General features: G+C 31.3%; 1 protein-coding gene across 1 annotated transcript in view; it reads left to right on the top strand.

Annotated features, from left to right (window-relative positions):
- Window positions 1-20,407, top strand: part of LOC112492213 (elongation factor 1-alpha) — a 55,982-nt gene extending 35,575 nt beyond the window's left edge. Inside the window, 2 exon segments of the mRNA XM_060815363.1 lie at window positions 18,575-18,955; window positions 19,511-20,407. Of these exon segments, the coding sequence (XP_060671346.1) occupies window positions 18,575-18,955; window positions 19,511-20,407 (1,278 nt within the window).
- The last annotated feature ends 1,348 nt before the right edge of the window (window positions 20,408-21,755 follow it).

Here is a 21,755-nt window from a genome sequence, read left to right as displayed (position 1 = left end):
GGGATCTGAAGTGGTCCTAGATATGGATTGAGTAGTTATGAATCTTATGCTTATGGACCGCTACCATAAAAGAGTAAAATTATTGAGTAGTTATGAATCTTATGCTTATGGACCGCTACCATAAAAGAGTAAAATTAAAGTGTTTCAGCTTACCTGAAGTGGTGCTTCGTGGAGGAGTTAAGGGGGCCTTTATCGTGGTTAATTTCTATCCTCGTCTCCAAGGAGCTATCGAAGAATGGTTATCAAGGGTATTTGACCATGTGGTTGATGCCCAAGTAGGTGGTGAGTGTTGGAAGTGCTCATAGTGGGAAGCAATTCGAAAGCATTTGCCCAACAAGTTACCTGGATTACGACCGTAAAAAGGGTATCAAATCACCATTGAATTGGCTTTGGATACCAATCTATTTTCCTTACCGCCATACCGTGCGACTCCATCAAAGTTAAAGGACTGAAAGGCTCAGCTGCAAGATTTGGTGAATAAAGGTTTCACTAGATCAAGCTTATCATCGTGAATGGCATCTGTTTCATTCATGGAGAAGAATGATGGTTGCCTAAGGGTGTGTATCGGCGACCAATGACTTAACAAGGTGACCACCCATAATCGATATCCGTTGCCGAGTAAGAATGTGTGTCGATCAACCTCAAGGTGTCAATATATTTTTTCGATCGATTATCAAAAATTAAATGCTTTTCAAAGTGATATTTGAAATTAAAAGTATTTTATTCATGTTTTTATTATTTATTTAAATCAATGTTTTAGCATGAATTTCATTTACATTGATTTTATTATTTATTTAAAGTTGTGAATTAAAATGTATTTTGACATGTTTTTATAATTTACCTTGATTATGAGAGTTTACATAAAGTGTGTTTTTATCATTTATTCAATTAATGTTTTAAATGTGCATTTTACTATGACTTTATTGTTTAAATTGATTGGATGATTTAAAATGAATTTTATTATATTGTTACTCTTATTTTAAATACATGTTTCAAATGGATTTAAATATTTCTTTTATTATTTAATCGATTCATTTTACTTATTTTAAAATGATTATTAAAATGCATTTATCCATGTTTTTATTATTGTTTCAATGTGGAATTTTAAAAATTGCCTATGCAAGTTAAGATATTTTAAACTAATTAAAATAACTCTCTTATTATTTATTATTTCATTGATTTAGTTAAGTAAATTTTATAAATTATATTTTGATTTTTGATTTTTGAGGAAGTTGAAAATTTAATTTAGGTTGATAAATTGTATATATTTTATGTTGATGGTATATTTGAAAAATATATTTTATTATTTATTTAAAGTTTTTCTAAGAACGACTCAAGGGTTAAGTATCGCCAATTGAGAGTCCAAAGTAGGATATCGTTGAGTTCAAAAAGGAGATCCTAAAGGAAGCACGTGATTCGATGTATGCGATACACTCCAAAGGTGTGAAAATGTATCAAACGCTCACTAAGTATTATTGGTGGATTGACACGATAAAGGAAGTTGCCAAGTTAGAATCAAGGTACCTAAGTTGTCGACAAATGGAAACGGGAAGTAGAATGTTCAAGCGTAGTTATTTTTGTTTCAAAGAAACTAAGAAGATTTTGATATTTCAGTTTCTTGGAGATTAAAGGTTTTATATTGCCAGTGATTTATAGAGCTAAGGTTATTAATATCCTTCATGATAGCTTAACCTCATAAGGAATATGATTTTTGGGGTATAGTTAGAATATAAGAAAGCGTTGAATCTTTTCCTATGTTTGAGGATCTTATAATTGTAAGTTTTAGGAGTGTAATCAGATGCAACAAGAATAATCTCAATCTTAAATTGGTGACATTGATATTTGGTTTGGGAAAATTAAGGTTAAGTTGTAATCGTTCCTTTTAAATTGATGGACGGAGTTACCCAAGGATTATGATTACATTATCGACCACCATCTGGACAAGACAACTGTGGTGGCTGATGCACTAAGTAGGAAGTTTATAGGTTCATTGACTTATATGCAAACAGTACGACTTCAATTGATGGTTGAGTTGCGAGAGTTGGGTGCCAGCATTGATTCGTATTTAATAGTAAATCTATGTTTTACCTCGAGGTTTTGGAAGGGATTAATGAAAGGAAACTTCTAGGTTCTAAGATTGTATGAGTGGAGCGCAAAAATTCATACTTTGGAAAATATGCTAAGACCGTGCATTATGTAATGTCGAATGAAGTGGGAATAAGCAATTGTCATTGATAAGATTCGTTGTAATATTAACTACCAAGCGAGTATAAAAATGTCTTCGTACGAAGCTCTATATAAGAGACAACGCCGAACTCCATAGTGTTGAAGTGAAGTGGGTGAGGAGAAGCACCATACGACAACCAACTTGAATTGGATGCGAACACCTACGGATGACTATGAATAAGGTGAAAGTCATCCGAGAGAGTTTGAAAGCCGCTCAAGATCGACAAATGAGTTAAGCCGACGTGCATGGAAAAGATCTTGAATTCGAAGTCTGAGGTTGAGTTTTTTGAAATTATCTCCGTAGAAGAGGGTCGTACGCTTTGGCTGACAAAGAAAGTTAAGTTCTCGTTACCTTAGTTTCTACGGGGTTATTGGAATAATTGGTTTTGTGGCATGCAAGTTAGTATTTTCGAGGAAGCAAACATGGGTATGCAACGTAATTCACGTATTGTTGCTACCAAAGGACATCAAAGACCTGTCATGCATGGATCGACTAAGACAGATCTTTAAGTCATGAAGAATGCGTATGGGTCAATAGACTTTTTTCTCAAGTCAAAACTCTCCTGGTGAATTGATCTAGTCGAGAAAGCGACGTGGAAGCTCGAGGCACAAATCCGCAACCAATATTCTTATGCGTTTCTGTGATGTGTAAAATTTCGAGGATGAAATTTTTGAAAAGGGGGGAAGATTGTAACACCCCGTCCCGAAGTAAATCAGAAATTTCTAAAATTTGACCAAGGTTGACCGAGTTTGACCGTCATTGACCGAGAAGGGGTCAAATGTTGACTTTTTGCTTTCGATGGAATTTCACATTGACTGAGATTCTGTTACGAAGTACACGTTGGCACGAATTTATAGACTAGTAGCACGTCGAAAACGGAGCTATGGTTTGAAAGGTATAAGCAAAAAAAAGTTGAGGTCAAAACTGTCCAAGGGATGCCGGAGTTGACTTTTTGTTCATGCAAAGTTAAGCTTTGACTCATACATGGATGTGAATTACTCCTCGATATGAGTCCGTAGACTAGCGGCACACTTGATTTGGATATTTTGTTAAAACGTTATGGACCTGTAAAGTTTTTCAAACACAGTATTATTTTAATATTATTTTTAAATATGTAAATAGTATACCACGTGTGACTTAATAAAGGATGCCATGTGTCACAATAAGGAGATGTCACATGTCAACCATATTAAATACTATATTATCTTAATATTATTTATTTATTTTATTATTTTATTATTATTATTATTTAAAAAAAAATTTCTTTTTTCCTCACGTGGGGAAACACCCACGAAAATTTCTTTCTTTTTCTTTTTCTTTTCTTTTCTTCTTCTTCTTCTTCTTCTTCTTTCTTCCTTCCTTCTCCCTCTCGGCTTCATCCTGTTTCTCTTTTTTTCGATCATATGAAGCCACATGCGCCTAATGGGGAGGAAGAGGGGGAAGATTCCGGCCAGAAGCCGGAAAATGGAGGCCCACCATCGCCGGATGCGGCCGGATCGGGCTTCGTTGCCAGCGACGGCAAGGTTGGCTTCGTTGGCGATCCGGCCACCACCGGGCCAAATTGATACTCCTTTCCACCTATTTTGGACCTCCTGAGCTCGATTTTGACGTCCATTCTGCTCAATTCCTTGTCGTTTGAGAGATACGACAAGTTGAAGTTTGGCCGAAACTTCTCGTCCATTCTACCAGTCCCTGCCGACCAAATTGGATCCAATGAAGGTCGGTAATGTGATCCTCGTCTCCTTAGCTTTCCATAGGCACCTTATTTGTGAATTTTGGTTAACGTTTGTGTTAAACCCCCAGGTACCGGGTATTATTTATCCGAATAAAATATTAATTTATTTGAGTTATGTAATATTGTTGTTCTAGGAGCACGTGTGCATCGTGGAATTGATCCTATAGAGGATCTTGGGTTAATTGCATGCTCGAGGTGAGTGACTCACCTTCAAAACTATTTTGGGTTAATAAATTGCATATAATTTATGTTCAATATGTGTTTGGAAATTATATTCATGTTTTAATTATTTATAAATTATATTTAGGATTTTGATGCCACAATTGAATAAAATTAAAGTATATTTGTGCATTAAAGTATAATTTGATTTTGGTAAATTATGGGAATTTTATTTTATGAAATTGTGGATTTAATTTTATTTAAATTGTGGTTGAAATAAATTGTGAAATTATTCATGTTTAATAAAAATGTATTTATCTATTGATGAATTGTGAGATTCAATTATATTTGAATTTTGAGGAATTGGAGTAATAATTATTTTAAATTATTTTTACATTCATGGATGGATTTGAAATTGATGGAAATTATGCAATGGATTTACGACGATCATTTATAAAGAAATTATGGAAAATTTACGGGTTTAATTGGATGGAATATACCCGATAGTATTTATGAGATTTTGAGATTTGAAAATAAATATATTGATTTTATGATCTTTAGATGCACCATACACGTACTAGTGTTCTTTATACATGGATATGATTAGCGCGCAGGTGGATGTGGTGAGTACGCAGGTGGGTGTGAGTAGCGCACAGGTGATTATGGGGTTGTCCTGTGGTTGCCATCGGATGAGGGTAGGCCACCCCTCCATGGCCGGGATGCCTATTAGCAGTGGCACGGTGGGACACCATGCGACCGTATGCCGATTTCTCTCTTTAACCTCCTGTCTGGCGGTGCTCGAGATGCCGGGTATCGTTGGCGCCACTGATATATAGTGGGTGCATCAAGTGGTTTTCGGAATATGATTTTCAACTTAAATATTTTGAAATTGTATTTAAATTAAGACAATATTTAATGTTTTAATGTGAGTTTTATTAATATTTCTGTATTAATTGTTATGACATGCATTAGTTATTTAGTAATTCTTATAAGTTATATTTTATTTCAATTTATTTCATTATAAATTTGGATTCTTGAATTATCGTATTTTATTAGAAAACTATTGATTAATTGTTTTCCTTGGTTTTCGGGGTATACAAATAGCGGATTTTGTAAAACATTTTAAAAAGGAAACTTTTCTAACTGAGTAAATCGTGAGGGTTTTGAGGGAAAATATTATTTTTAACTACCTATTATTTATTTACTTATTTCTTATTAATTAATTAATTAAGTTATTTATCCTTTTTTTTTAATTATTATTGTATAGTAGATTGGGTTACTCACTGAGATGATTAGCATGTCATATTTTTAAATTCCGTTCCCCCAGGCCCAGGTTGGAAGACGTTGATCGTCCGAGGCGAGCTCGACGTCTCAGTTCATTGCCGAACATCCAAGAAGCATTTCCTCCCTTTTTCCTCTTCATCTTGTATTGCTTCTTTATCTGTCATTGTACTAATGTCATATTTATTTGTATAACGCTCTGTATATGCATTGGACAGATATTTGTTTAATTGCTTACTGATTCCCTGTTATTATTTTGGAGTGTTGTAAATTTATGGAAACAAATTGTAGTAAGGTGGGAGGAATAAGGTGGTGTTTATTGGAGTGTGTTTTATGTGCAGGGAATTTTGTGGTAAGTCCTACCCTTAGGAGAAATGCTGTTGTATTTTCCGTTGGAAGGTTCGATGGTGTTTTCCTAGGATCAGGACTTGTCTAGGGTTCCAGTGAGGGTTCTTGGATGGGTCCTGATGTTATGGATACAATTAAATGTATATAAAATTAAATTTTGATATAATTTAATTACATATGGTAATAATTTTGAAATATTTTTATTTTATTTATTATTACTTATTATTTATCATTCATTATCTTACTTTTTATGGATATAACCAAATATATATATAATTAATTTTTAATAAAATATTTGATTTGATATTATTTACCAAATATATATTTATGGGTTTGTGTAACGTATTTATAATTAAATATTTAGAGAATATTCTTTTGCATGTACTATTATTTAATATTTGATTTTATTTTATTTACCAAATAAGTTAAACATATTTGGCTATAAATTAGTATGTAACACCTCCTGGTTTTTTAAAATTTCGGTATTCAATATTTTGTTAGTTTTTATTTATCTCATATTTCTATTTTAGGGTTTAATTTTTTTTTATTGTTTAATCTCAATTTGTTTTTTTTTTTTTTTTTTTTTATGGATCCTAAACGTGATCATGTTAATCATAAGCATGTATATGAGTCATGATATGGATTTTTGGAAGAAATTGATGATTTTGAATCAAGATATGATATAGAAACTCTTAAAAAAGAAGAAGATGCTTGAGACAAAGAATCCTTGATTATTGATTCACCTTTGTCTATCAACTTTTTCAAAATGATGGATAAGAAAAAGATAAAATTGAGAAGACACAGGAGATTATTCAGACTAAGGACGTGCAAGAAAAAGCAATACAATCATCAAATCAAATATATTTATCATCAATAAAATTTTTATTTTATTTTGGAGAATATGTCCAGGCAGATTAATTTTACCAACTACATCAATTCTAACAAAATGTAGTGGACATTCAAAGTGTGTGTCTTAAGACTTTGAAAGATCCCATGGTTTAATGACAAATCAAAAATTAGTAACATTGAAATGGTGTTAATGGATGAGTATTTTTTATTTTTTATTTTTATTTTCATTACATATATTTATTATTATTATGTGTTTATATTATACAATATAATATCGTGCATGTGTATATAATATACTATATAATATATATTATAATTATACTTATTATTACATATAATATATAAAATATCGTGCATGTGTATATAATATATCATATAAAATATATTAATATTATTATTATTATTATAATTGTATTTATTATTATGGTTAAATTGATCAAAATTATACTCAGTATATGTATATATAATATAGTATTCGACACTTTGCAAGTTTCCAAGATTACAAGCATGTGATAGTGTGTAACATCCTGTACCAAAAAATATACATGATAAAACAAATTTGACCAAATTGACTAAGTTTGACCGAGTTTGACCAAGTGAACAATATATGGGTTCAAGTTGACTTTTTCAATAGCCAATATTTTTTGTTTGACTGAGATACCATTGTGAACATCTCATTGATACAAGTTCATAGACTGGCGGCACTAAAAATTCTGAGTTACGGATAAAAAATTATGGTTTTGAGAAGTTTTAAGCATAAGTTTTAAATCAGTGTCCAAGCCAGTCCCCAATTTTTGTCTGTTAGTGACCCAAGGCTTTATATAAGCCTAGGTAAGCTTGTCAAATAGGAAACAAATCTCAAAATACCCATTTATTCCCCAAAACCCGAGAAATTATCTCTTTAGACCCGTGGGTTCGAACTGGGTCATTTCAACCCATTTACCGTCGAACCGGTTCACCGCCGTTTTGTCCATTTGTAGCCAAGCACCACCTACACGCGCCAGCCAACTAGAAAGGTCACTTGAAGGCGAGCTTAGCCTTGAAATTTCACGGCAAGAAGAGGCTGGACACGCCTAGATCGGGCTGGCAAAGTCTGCGACGGTCGGCGAGGTGGGTTGCCGGATTTTCACATTTCTTGGCCGTTTCAGGCCAACCCATACACCTTTTCCACCATTCTTGACCCCCTATGAACTCATTTCCGTGGTTATTTAGTCCAGATTCCTCACCGTTTGAAATATCCGACAACAGGAAGTTCGGCCGATGCTTCAACAGTGTTTTTTGGCCACTGGAGGAAACTTTGGATCAAGGTGAGCATACTGATGAGTTCCTTGTCTCTTGGGCTTTCTGTCAATATAGATTTTGTGAATTTTGGAGGTCGTTTGATAATTTTTCCATTTTTGGATCAATTAGTTAATTTTCGGATAAGTTGGGGACTATGTTTGGACAAAATTGGTCAAATTAGTTAAAATTGGAGTTGAATTAGTGAAATTGGATATTATTAGGACCCATTAGGTGGTTCGATTTTGAAATATTAGGCTTCGGGTGAAAATCTTCAATTTTGGGTACCGGATCCTAAGGACACACGGTATAATTAGACTGTCCGGTGTCCAATTTATGCAATTTTGTAGTACTATAAATTATTTTGAGACATTTGGATTATACAAGTGTCTCTGTTTAGTTGTTTGAAGCCTGATGAACATTTTATTATATTACAGGCACTCGAGTTGAGCCTGGAGGCAATCTTGTAGAGGAGCATGCGTGAGCATCTACAATACTGTGAGTGGTTATTAGTTTTAAAAATGTTTTGAGTATATAGTATAATATATATTTGTGGTTTGAGTATTTTACTTATACCTATCGTTTGATTTGAATGTTCATTCTATAGACGCATGAGAATCTGCTTTTATATATATATATGTTATCATTTTATATGATTGTTGTCAATATTTTAAACGTTTGGCAATTTTAATGAGTTCATGAATGAACTTGTGGTATTTAAATATTTTGGTATTTGAATTGAGGTTTTAAATCACTTTGTAAATTAATCGATTTGAGAAGGCATATTGAAAATTATATGATTTTAAGCATGTTCAAATATTTTATAAATTTTTAGATACTTAAAATCGATTTATGGTGAATATATTTCACTGTGGTATTTTCTTATTTTAGTAAGAAATCATGATTTGAAGTTTTTTTTTAAATATTTAGACAAGCAATTGAGCATGAATATTAAATTATAATTTATGATACAGTAAGATACTGTATCGGTTATTTTAAATTGATGTATCGTATAGTAACAGAGTTTGGTTTAGTATTATATTACAGCACGCTGGATTTACCACGGTGCCGTGAGATTGGTTTCATCCAACGGTTATCTATATTACCACGGACTGTGAGGTCGAGTATATCCGATGGTTTATTATTATTACCACGGTGCCGTGAGGTTGGTATCATCCAACTGTTTATTATTGCCACGGACCGTGAGGTTGGGTACGTCCTGGCGGTTAATTGATATTTCCACAACACCTTTCGTATATTGAGAGTCGTGAGATAGGTGTCTTCCATGGGTTACAGATTGGTACATCGTTTGGTACATTGTGTATGTTTGAACATATTGTTGATTTACAAACATTGTGGTGATTTCTGCATTTTCATATTTATTTGGTGGAACTGTATTTATTATATTTTATGCTCAAATATTTATATCTTGATTTGAGACATTTTATAATATTACAATGATCGTCCATTTTATATTTGAGTATCGATTTTATGATATAGTTGGGATACAAGTTTGGGTTTTGTGAAATGATTTTTAAACGGGAACTTTTCAAACGAGTGGAACGAGAGGTCTTGAGAGAAAGATTTTTTAAAAATAAATTACTATTTTCCTATTATACTATGCCACTAATTGAGATTTCTTTATCACACGTTTTATTGTTTTAAAATTCATTCCCCTAGGTCTAGGCAGCTAGTAGCAGTCTACCTCGCGCATAGCTTATCATTTTGTTCCTTCCATGACAGCAGTCGTATTTATCTTTCCTTTATCTACTGTTATCTTTTGGATTTATTTATTACTTGTTTGTACTCCTAGACTTCGTTGATACTCTTAGAATGCTTTGATTTTATATATGGGACTCAGTAGAGACCATGGTACTTATGCGTGTAGTTATGGTCTGTAGTACAGTAGGCCAGTTGTAGACGTTACGCTGTTGTGGATTTATTCATTTATTTTTTTTTATATACATATTGAGGTATTATTGTTATCGCATGTGTTTGTTGTCCACGTTTTAAGATGATGTTCCATTGGATATTCTTTAAGGATTGTCCAATGGGACTTCATTAGATGAGGCCACCCGGGGGATCCTGAGAAGGTTCCCGGGATGGGTCCTGTCATAGTGAGTGTGATCTGTGACTTTACTTATATATTGTTCATCGTTCTTTCCTTTTTAGATAATAAAAATATATGAAAATTAATAAAGATGTATTTTTATTTGGATATAAAAAATATAATATCATAAATAATAGTTGTTAAACATAGCAAAATAAGATTTATATCTAAAACAAATTATTAATTCATTTGAATTTGAATTTGAATTTTATAGATGGAAAAAATTAAGTAGATAAATATTTTATAATTCGAATTTCATAAATAATTTATCTTATAAGGTAAAAATGTGTTTATAGGATAAATAATAATAATAATAATTAAATTATGAGTTTAATATATGAAAATTAATTATTACAAAGAATTAAAAATATATTTGAATTTGAATTCTATAAATGGAAAATATTTTGACTTTAAATTTAATTATATAAATATATTTGAATTTAAATTAAATTTTTTTATATAGAAAAAATTAGATAGAAAGATTTCATAGATGGAAATAAAGATAGGTAGGTAAATATTTTTTAATTTAAATTTTATAATTGAAATAATATTATATATAGAGATCAAATTTATAGTTATTAACAAACTATTATCTATAGATATCAAATTTATAATTATTAACAAATTTTATATTATAGATTTTAAAAAAAAATCGATTCAAATATATTTATTAATAATAAAATTTTTAAATAGATTTTCTATTATAGGTCCATGGAATGCACAGACGGAATCAATGCTAATAATTATGAAAAATCAAACATGAAATCAAATGAGTACGGGTGGTTTTGAATTTGCGACTTTGATCAGCCTCGCGACTTTTCTTTTTTTAATTTTTTTAATTTTTATTTTAAATAAAAACCAAGCTGTGCTTACGTGAGCGAAGGAAATTCACAGAAAGCGTCAAAGACTCAGCTATAAAATGCAGCCAGCATGTTTTAGATTTCCATAAACTTTGACCTATTTTATTTTATTTTATTATTTTTTTTTTTTGGGGGAGGGGGCGGGGCGGGGGGGGGGGGGGGGGTTTGGGGTGTGGGGTGGATAATTTTTTAAATGTATGTAGATTATATTAATTCACATGTACAATCTTATATGTACATCCAATAAAAAATATTTATTATTTATTATACGTTAAATTTAATACAATATTAAATGAAGCTCCAAAAAAAAAAAAAATCGGTGTTTGATAGTGATAGGTTAATAAAAAAACCAAAAAAAATATTAATTTAATTTTTTTTAAAAAAGAAATTGAGTTGTCTTTCTCGTATTTGTCAATTATGAAAAAAAAAGAAAACTTGCATTTAGATAGGTTTTATTTACAAATATTAATTTGAGTCAAAAGTATTATTTCCCCATTGATATTAAAGAACATTAACTCTCCTAAGTAACCTCAAGATTTTAATAAACATTTTCCATTTGGTATATAATTATGGTATTCTTCTAAAAGAAGAATGTATACAATTATGGTATAACCGTATAAATATTGCAGGTTAGTATCAAATTTTTCATTAAAACCACTTTATTATCTAAACCAAAAAATATTTAGCTTATTAGATTATATCCTTACTTTATTTGGAAGGCCAAAATATCCTTTTTAAAGATATTATCTAAATAACATTAAGAAGACATATATGGTATAAAAAAATTAAAAAAATTTCGGGAGGCCATGTGTCTTTCATGTTAATCATACAAAGCAAACATCAGAAACTACTGGGCACAGATTCTTATATATTCTTATTGTACTTTGTACTTTGGTCCAATCAAAATTTTTAGCGTGGGATTTATATTGGAGGTATTCGAATGTACATTTATAAATTATTAAGAATCTAATTTGCAATAAATTTTTAATAGAGGGCCTGAATTACAATAAATTATATTTTAATATTAATAAAGTAAAACAAACCAAGTAATCATGATTAGTAAAAAAAAAAAAAAATCCATTTGGATAAAAAAAGGTAACAAATTGAAACTTATGGACTTATATTGCAATGTTTTAAACTTAAAGGTTTAAAATTTAATTATTCTAAATTAAAAGATGTTAAAATACAATTAATCATTTTTTATGCATGGTTTTGATTATAAATTTATTTCTATATAGATTTTTTTTTTTGGTTAATTATAGTTTGATAGTCTCTAATTTGAGGAGGTTACACTTTTTATCCTCGAATTTAAAACGTTCTAATTAGGATCTCAATTTTCAATTTGTGGCATTTTGGTCAAATTGATTTTTTTTGGCTAACAGTGATTAACAGTTTTGTGATATTCACCAATATTAATTATAATTTATTGCAATTTAAATTTTATAGACATTTTAATACCCTTAAATCGTTAACAGCCATGCACTAAACATCCAAATATCCAATCAATATGCAATATATTGAAACTTTAAGTGTTTAAATTGGAGTTTGTAGTACTTATGCGTTAAAATTTCAACTTTTTCAAACTAGAGGACTTTAAAATACAATTATTATGTTTTTTTGAAATATATGAGTATGAATTATTGCTTAATATTGTAGTGAATTTGAGACGACAATGCTATTAAATTTGGCACCAAATTGTTGGTTTTGGCTTTTGTTAGGGAGTTGACGGTAAAAAAGTTTGCTGCTGCGAAGGAGGGGAAAGCGTTTGGTCATTATCTAAATCATATTTATTGGTTCAAGTATTTTAAATCTAATTGCTTTTTTTAGTGAGTATTTAAAATTTAAATAAAATATTAAGTATACACAAATTTTAAATTGCCATGAAAGCAATTAGCTTACGTTGGCAAAAGGAAAAATTATTTTTGATAAACGTGAACTTAAAGAAGGAAAATAATAAAAAAAGAAGGAAAGAGAGAAAGTATGGTGCATTTTTCGAAGAAAGTAAAATATGGATGCAAAAAACAGTTATCTAGTTAAACGCGAAGTTTTGAACGTATCAAACTGCTGCTGGGTGCTCGCACCGCTGGCCATTAAAGTTTTGTTTTTTAAAATGGGAAGTATGTCAATCCAACGTCGACAGAAAATTGAGTCTTAACTGGAATTCGCTTTCATCGAGATTTCCTCGTAGGTTTCTCAACTCATATTCTCCCCACAGTCTATAACTGGTTTTTTAAAATTCATTTTCAATTTTGCATATTTTAATATTTTTCTCATTTATGGTTTTTTTAAGTATTTTAGTCATTTATAATCATAATCTCTTAATATGACTATAATATTGTTACAAACTTACTAGTTGTAATTGGAAAACACAAAAAAAATAAAATTAGTTGGAAAGATGTACATAAAAGGGTTTTTTGAGAAAACTCAACCTCCCACTAGATCAATCAATACTACAATTTCATTAATCACAAGCACCACTTTTTATTTACTTATTCTCTCTTAATAGAGAACATAATAAATAAAACAATAAATATATTATTTTAAAATAAAAATTGAGATCGTAACATTTTACTATGCTTTCAAAACTTGACAACCTTATTGATCAGCTATGTTGATCAATTATATCGACATTGATATGTGGGAACTTTACTCAACTATCAGTATTAGATGGATACACATATTAATCTGACCTATATATTGCACGTTTTCATAGTCTAATTGGTAAAATAGTACCAAATTTTGGTTGTTAGTTATAAACTTCACAGCCTTTTCTACATCAGATTTTGATATCAAATGTTATAAACTTATTATTTTGTAATTGGAACATAGAAAAATAAAATAAATCTATTATTTTGTAATTGGAAAACATAGAAAATAAAATTAAGTGGATGGATAGAATAGATTTTTCAAAGGAAACCAACCTCCCAATAGATCAATCGATGATCCATAATTTCATTAATCATAAATACCCCCTTTTACATTCATTTACTATCTCTTAAATAGAGAAACATGACATCAAGAATCCCTATATATTAGGCATTAAATAACCCATAAACTAGTAACACTTAACCATATAACAATAATGGCTAAAACCTAAGAGCATTAGTCTAACTATCACTAACCAATTTCATTAAATTAAATATAATAAATATATATTTTGTAAAATAAAAAATGGGATCGTAACAAATATTTATCAATAACTTTTTAGCATTATAATGCCTAATTAAATATGGAGAAGCTGATTTTTTTTAATTGTAATTATAGATTCATTTTGTTATTTTTTTTTTCTAATTTTCTATTTATTTTCTTTGATTAATCCCTAATATAACTTTGGAGATTATATTTTCCTTTACCTCAAGTAAAAAAAAAAAAAAGTAGTATGTTTATTTATTTTAAATGGATTAGTTCAAATATATGTTCCAATTTATTAAAATCATATTTTTCTATAAAAATAAAGGTAAAAAAAGAAAAAAAAATCATTTAACTCTACTCGATTTCGTCATTGTTGTAATTAATGGACTATATTATTGAAAAAAAATATTGCATTTTGTGTATGTTTGTAAATTTTCAATTAATAAATTAGAGAACTATTGAATGATAGTATACAATGGTGCTTCTCTTCCAAATATTTTTTAATCTACTACTCTGTGCCGTATCTACTCTAAATATTAAGTTTTTTTATTTGTTTAACTCTACCTTCTCTAATTTTCATATGGGAAAAATCCACACTTCAACTGAAGTGTATGCTTTTCTCTCCGTAGCAAAAAAAGTGTATACTTTTCTCTTTAATGTGCATGTTTTTTAAATTTAATGTTTATGTGTGTATTAGTGAGGAAAGTATGTACTTCAATTGCACAGAATGCGCCTCAATCTCTCTTTTCATTAAAAAAAAAAAAAAAAGAATCTCTCTTCATTCATTTTTTTTGTTTTTAACGTGTATCAATGTCTCCCAACTGAAAACTTAAAACTAACCATCCAATCTGAAGACCTTTCCTCTGATTTATTCTCAATCAGCCAATAGGGGAAATTTTGTTTGCAAATTATGAGAGGGGAAAAAAATAATACCTACCAAGCTTCAGAGACTCCAACCCACTACCATTACGTGGGACCGGATTCTTCTGTCTTTCCTCCTCCTCCTCAAATCTCAACCCCATGTTTCTAATTTTTCCAGATATATATATATATATATTTATATATATTTTTGGTTCTTTTTTTTTTATTCATAATTAATGAAAAATGCTATAGGGCTCATCTAGAAGCGTCGCTCAAATTATTGTTGTCAACTGGACGTTTTTAATTCTTTTACTTTGTCATTTAACACACAAGCCGAAAATTTTAAAATTTACTTGTCAACTTGGCATATATTCTCTCCTTTCCTCCTCCTTGAATTCTCTGTTTTTTTTTTTTTTTTTTTTTTTTCTTTTCTTCTTTTGCTTTTTCATTTTCTTTTTCACTCGCCAGGATCACCTCCAATTTCATAAGTTCCTCCAGAATCTCATAAAAATTCTGGGAAATCCATGGCCAGCGTCACCCACAAAAAAAAAAAGAAGTTTCCTTTTTTTTTTTTTTTTTTTTTTTTTTTTTTTTTTTTTTGGTTGGGTTTTGCCACACAGAGGCACGCAAAGACCAAGAGCAGAGTACATAAAAGATGAGGAAAAAAAAATTATAAAAAAAAATTGTCTTCTTTGTTTGAGACAGTTTACAAGCTACATAAGACCTGTCAAAATATTCACTACTACTTCACTCCATATATAAGTCCACTAACTCAAAGTTAGAAAACATAAAACACAGCAGCTATACACAAAGAGTATTGCTCTCTCTCTCTCTCTCTCTCTCTCTCAGCCCATTATTCTTCAAGTCTCTCTCTCCTCAAAAACAACAACAAGAAACGATTCCTACTAAGCCAGATATTTTTAAACTTATTTGACTTATTTTGCTTTCTGCGTGTTTAATTAAGATGCCACAAGATTTTTTGAATTTGGATTTTTTTTTTTTTGTGTGTTAGTTCGAATTTTTCGTTTTCTTATTGTTCAGAGGCATGGTTTGATTCTAAATTTTGTTTTATTGATCTTTCAATTTAAGACCGTGACGGTGTTCGCCCTTTCACATAATATTTTTGCTTGGATTGGTATTTTTTATTTTTTACGTCCTTTTGGCTTTTATTTTACTTTATTTTTTATTATTGCTATATTTGATTTGTTTGTTTGAAAATATTTCCCTTTATCAGTATATACATATATATATATATATATAGATAGATAATGCAATATATGTTTAGGGAAAATGAATTTATTTCCCTTATTAAGAATTCGTGCCGTGAACTGGATCGGTTAGCCAAACCGGGTTTCGTTTCTTTTGCTGTTTGGGTAACCAGCAACGTGGCTGTTGGTGGTTGGGTAAATTTTGTTTTTTTTTAAAAGGACTTTTTGACTTTGGAGGCGGGTGCCGTTGGAATTTTGATATCCGACCCGAATATCAGGCATAAACCCATTCCTAATTTCCGGCAGCCGGCCACGATACCACCATCGGGAAGCCACGCGCCGCAAGGTGACGGATTTAAGATTGGTTTGCGAGATAGTTATACCTTTTCCACCTTTAACTAAGGAGAAGAGGTCGGCCGGTGAGATGTAAGGGAGGCATCAGAGTGGCCATAGGCCGGGGCTGTTACCCGTTACTGGCTTGTATGGGTTTTGTCTTATTATAGCCGGCCAGTTTTTTCATTCAAGTTTGTTTTTTAACTTCTGCTTCCTGATATGACGGTGGATTTTGTCTTAGATGTTATGGGTGGGCTTTGAATTTCGAGCTTCTTTCCATAGAGATTCTTCTAAGTTCTAACACCAGCTAATTTGGTCAAATAAGAACTTGACATTTTTAGTCTTTGCTATTTTATTGACTTGATTTGATTTAATTAATTTGTGGCTCTTTAGACAGCAAGGTGTGACTTGCAGTTACAGTTAATCACACAACAAGATGTATATATATATGTATATACATAGAGCAGCAACTTCAAACATATTTTTTATATCTAGAGTCTGAAAAATATTTGCAAGTGTAAAAGATTGAAACTGAGGCATGAATTGGGAATATGAAAAAATAGTGGAGAAAGAGCTTTCTCTTGTTTTCTCTATTTTCCACGGGCTCTTACATAAGCCAATATCAAAAGGCTTTTCTTGAATTTTTCTAAAGTTTTCATCATGGCCATACACGTGTCACAACATTAGTTACATAAAAAGCAAGATTAACTCCAGATAAACTCTAATTAAACTTTTACATGACCATAGTTAAGTTAAAATTAACTTTCAACATTCTCCATCTTAGTGTGCATTTTTTGTACTCCCAATGCTGCTATAAGGTATTGATTCTTGTCGCTAGGAAGAGCTTTGGTCGTAATGTCACAAATTTGATCTTCGAACCTGCGATATTAAACTTAAATTTCACCATCTTGAATTGTGTTTCTTATAAAGTGATATTTTATCTTGATGTGCCTTGTTCTCTTATGAAAAACAAGATTCTTTACTATTGCTATTGCTGATTCGTTCTCACAATACAACTTAGTAGCTTCAACTTGTTTTTTTGACTCTTGTCATTAGGAAGAGCTTTGGTCATAAGGTCATTAACTTGATTTTCCAACCTGCAATATTAAACTTAAATTTCACCATCTTCAATTTTGTTTCTTATGAAGTGATATCTAATCTTAATGTGCCTTGTTCTGTTGTGAAAAAAACAATATTCTTTGCTATTGCTATTTCTGATTTGTTCTCACAATACGACTTAGTAGCTTCAACTTGTTTTTCACCGATGTCTTCTAAAATTCTTTTAAGCCAAATTACGTCTGAAGACGCAAGAGATACTGATACATGCTCAGCTTGTTGGATGATGATTGAGTTACAGTTTCTTGCTTCTTCGATGACCAAGCAAAAACTCCTAAACAGAGCAAAAATATATATCCAGATATACTTTTCATATCATCAGCACATCCTCTCTAATCATTATCAGCAAAGCCGATCAATCTTGTTTCTTCTTTTCCTTAAAATCTGATTCCAAACTCTAAAGTGCCTTGAATATATCTTAACATTCTTCTTGCAACTCCATAATGTGTTTGACTAGGATTGCTCATGAACCTTCATCGTAAACTTGCTGCTTACATGACATTAGGCTTTGCAGCAGTGACATGAAGCAAGTTTCCCACAAAACTTCCGTAATGAGTTTCATTTACTCTTTTTCACCATTATCCTTTATTAATTTTTCGTTGCACATGAACAGGGTAGCCATTGGATTACAACTGTAAATCCTGAATTTTTTCAATATTTTTTATCATACTTCTTTTGGCAAATAAGAACTTCCCCCATATCTTGATATATCTCCATACCTGGAAAATGATACAAGCAGACCAAATCACTCATTTTATACCTTTCCATCATTTTTTTCTTGAAGTTTTCAATTATTTTGCTGCAATTTCCTATAAATATTAAATCATTAACATACAAGGAAATCCTTGAAGCAATTTTCATGCAGTTTCCTAAGGAATTTTTATTATTATTTATATTAGTGTATTTTGCACGCATATATGTTTGCGTTGCAGTTTTTTCGCCCCTACTCTTGGCCTCATTTCTATCCGTTCATATTTGTATTATATTATTCTGAGCTTGTCATTTCATGCATCTGATAGGGAATTTCTTTGTATTCCATTGTAGTTCAGTTTCAGGTTAATAATGAGTAGTGAGAAGAAGGTCAAAATATACATTATGGTTATGGGTGCCATTGAGAGGCTTGAGAAAGACGCTGCTGAGATGAAAAAGACTTCGTTGAAGTATGCTCGGGCACCTGACAAGCTCAAGGCTGTTCAGGGGAGTGGTATCACCATTGATAATGCCATGCAGGTATTGGAGACGGACAAGTACAATTGCATTCTCATGAATGCTCCTGGGCATCCCAACTTTAATGAGAACATGATTAAAGAAGCTTTACAGGCTGACTGTGCCATTCTCATTGTTGATTCCACCGTCGGTAGTTTTAAAACTGGAACTTCCAGGAATGGACAGACTTATGAGCATGCGTTTCTTGCTTGTATCCTTGGTATGAAGCAAATTATCTGTTGCGTTAACAAGGTGATTACAGTACTCTTAATATTATTTCTTGATTAAACCTGGTAAAATTAAGTGTCCATTCCAGGGATAATGGTGTTTTGACTCCTGTAACTATTAACATGTGTATTATAGAAATTTTGTCTGTAAATTATAGGGGTTTTCACTTTTCTAGATATGTTAGTGGCATGGTTTCGAGCAAAGAACTATCGGATTCAATGTCCTCTCTTCGGATGTCATACATTTTTCGCTGAAATCTCCTAGTGTCATATTGGTGTATATGTTGCTCAATTTTATTATTTTAATTATTATAACCGCGCTCTATATCTTTGTGCTAATTTAGTATGTTATATAGAGGGTAAAGTATAAATTATTGTAGATTTGTTTTTTTTTTTTTTTTTTTTCCTTAAAAGAATGTCGAAGGAACTTTGAGGTTAAAATATCTCCCCCATATATATATATTTTTTTGTTTTATTTTCCTCTTTGGCTTGATATCTGTTATTTTTTGAACAATTGCTAAATATATAGTTGTTTGATAATACTTGAATGGTGCCTATTTTTAATCATTTTTCCTTGTAGATGGATGGAACCAATCCCGATTAGTCAAAGGAGAGGTACGATGAAATTCTAAAGTCAATCTCTTCCTACTTGAAGATGAATGGCTACGACCTGGCCAAGATCCCTTTTGTTCCCATATCAGGTTTGGAAGGGGACAACCTGATTGAGAGGCCTCTAAACCTTCCTTGGTACAAGGGTCCAACTCTCCTTGAAGCACTTGACCAGATTCAGGTGCCTAAGATAGCCATTGACAAGCCTTTCCGTCTCCCAGTTGAGTATGTTAACATGATTGACCGCAATGCTACCATGGTAGCTAGTTGTGTGCAGACTGGATCCCTCAAGCCTGGAACGAAGGTCATTTTTGGCCCAATAGGACTCAAAGGTAAGGTTAAATATATTGACATTGATAATAAGGCTGTTCAAGAGGCCTTGGCTGGTGATATTGTTCGTTGCAACCTGAAGAACATACAAGCGAAGGATCTAAAACCTGGGTATGTTGCATCCGATTCTAAGGATGATCCCGCTAAAGAAGCTATTAGTTTTAAATCCAAGATCATTATCACCGCCAACCACCTTGGGGGCATAATTTTTGAAGGATATGCACCAATTATTGATTTCGGCAGCTATCGTGGTGCTGTAAAGATTGAGAAATTCGTTTGCAAGATTGACCCTACCACCGGCGAGGTTGAGGAAGGGCCTAAACTTTTGCAGAATGGTGATGCTGCGATCGTGGAGATGGTTCCCCAAACGCCTATGGTTGTGGAACCTTTTGGAGAGTACGCACAGCTGGGAAGGTTTGTTATCCGCAACAACAAACGTATTGCGGGTGTTGGGGTTGTTGAAGGTGTGGAGAAGAAGGAATATCCTAATAATGAAGGTAAGAGCTTAAAGTCTGCTCTCAAGGAGGGAGGGAGGTAAGCTATTTGGGACTGCTTTGGTTATGGGAGGGAGGCTGGTTTTTTTCCCCTTCAATCTTAAAAAGACATAACTCAAGCGTCACTTATACACGTTTGGCACCATCAAGCTGTCCTGTACTGTATTAATGAATACAATCCCATGTTTAGCTGAAAGAACGCGTATGCCAACGCGCACAAAATTCTGTTGGTCCCAACGCAGTACTATTTCAACCGAAGGGAACCGTTGGGTTTAACTTGCACTATGCTATTATTTTTTATTTGTATTTTTTATCAACATTAAATAAATAACCTTCTGCCATTTTCTTCTTTTGGTATGTTGGTATTGGTGGTACGTTGGAAAGCTTATACCTGATTTTTTTTTTTTTTTCCCCTCCTCCTAAAACATGTTGGAATGCTTAATAAGTAAATCGTGAAGTTGGAAAGTATAGATTTTTATTTAAAAGAAAAGTCAAATAACACTAATTTTATTTTTTCAATGTCAAAATTTTAACGCTATCATGAAAAAATAAATAATCGGGTCAGTTTTAACTAATAATAAATAATAGTATACATTTTAAAACAATTTAATTGCAATCCTTGCTGTTATAAAAATATATTAGATCTAACGGAAAGAAAGTATAATGGTGATGGTAAATCTTTATAATTAATTTATATTTAAGTATAATAATATTTTATATATTGGAATAGTTATGATATAATAATATTTTCCTAATCTAGTAACATTAAGCAATTAATAAATGAAAGGACAATATTCACCCTTCAGTTTTTTTTTTTTAAAAATTAAATCCTATTTAACTCTAATATATAGCGTTTCAAAAATAAATAAAAAATTTAATAAATTTATATAACTGCTAAGAAAATCTGGAAAAAAATATTTTAGTAGAAAAATAAATATACAAGTATTAATAAAATATACATAAAAAACAATTTTTCATCAAATCTCATCTTCCTAATGAAAAGTCCACCATTACTTTGGAACTCGTTATAAATTTTATTTTAAGGAATTAAAATGGTAAACCTATTTTTAGATGCACCAAAAATTAAAAAAATAATAAATGTGAAATTACAAAGCTAGCCACTGCCAATTGGAAGAAACAAAAGAAGCAGGTATTCAAAAGGGGGGAAAAAAAAATCAATCGCTAACAACACATGTAAATAGAATCAAGTATTGGCTAATGCACTTAATATTTAGATTGAAAAAACAATTCACATCCCATTAACTTTCTTCCATTACAGTTTTCATTCTTTTGGTCTTCTGCCAATTGCTAAAACCAAAAAAAAAAAAAAAAAAAAAGGCCATAAAATAGATAACAATTGTCCATAATAACTAGAAAGGCATGATACTATTG

This window comes from Ziziphus jujuba, chromosome 3 (genome assembly GCF_031755915.1).
Source record: "Ziziphus jujuba cultivar Dongzao chromosome 3, ASM3175591v1".
In the NCBI taxonomy this organism is placed as follows: Eukaryota; Viridiplantae; Streptophyta; class Magnoliopsida; order Rosales; family Rhamnaceae; genus Ziziphus; species Ziziphus jujuba.
The sequence above is the reverse complement of the archived record's forward strand: the minus strand, read 5'-3'. Positions and strand labels throughout refer to the sequence as shown.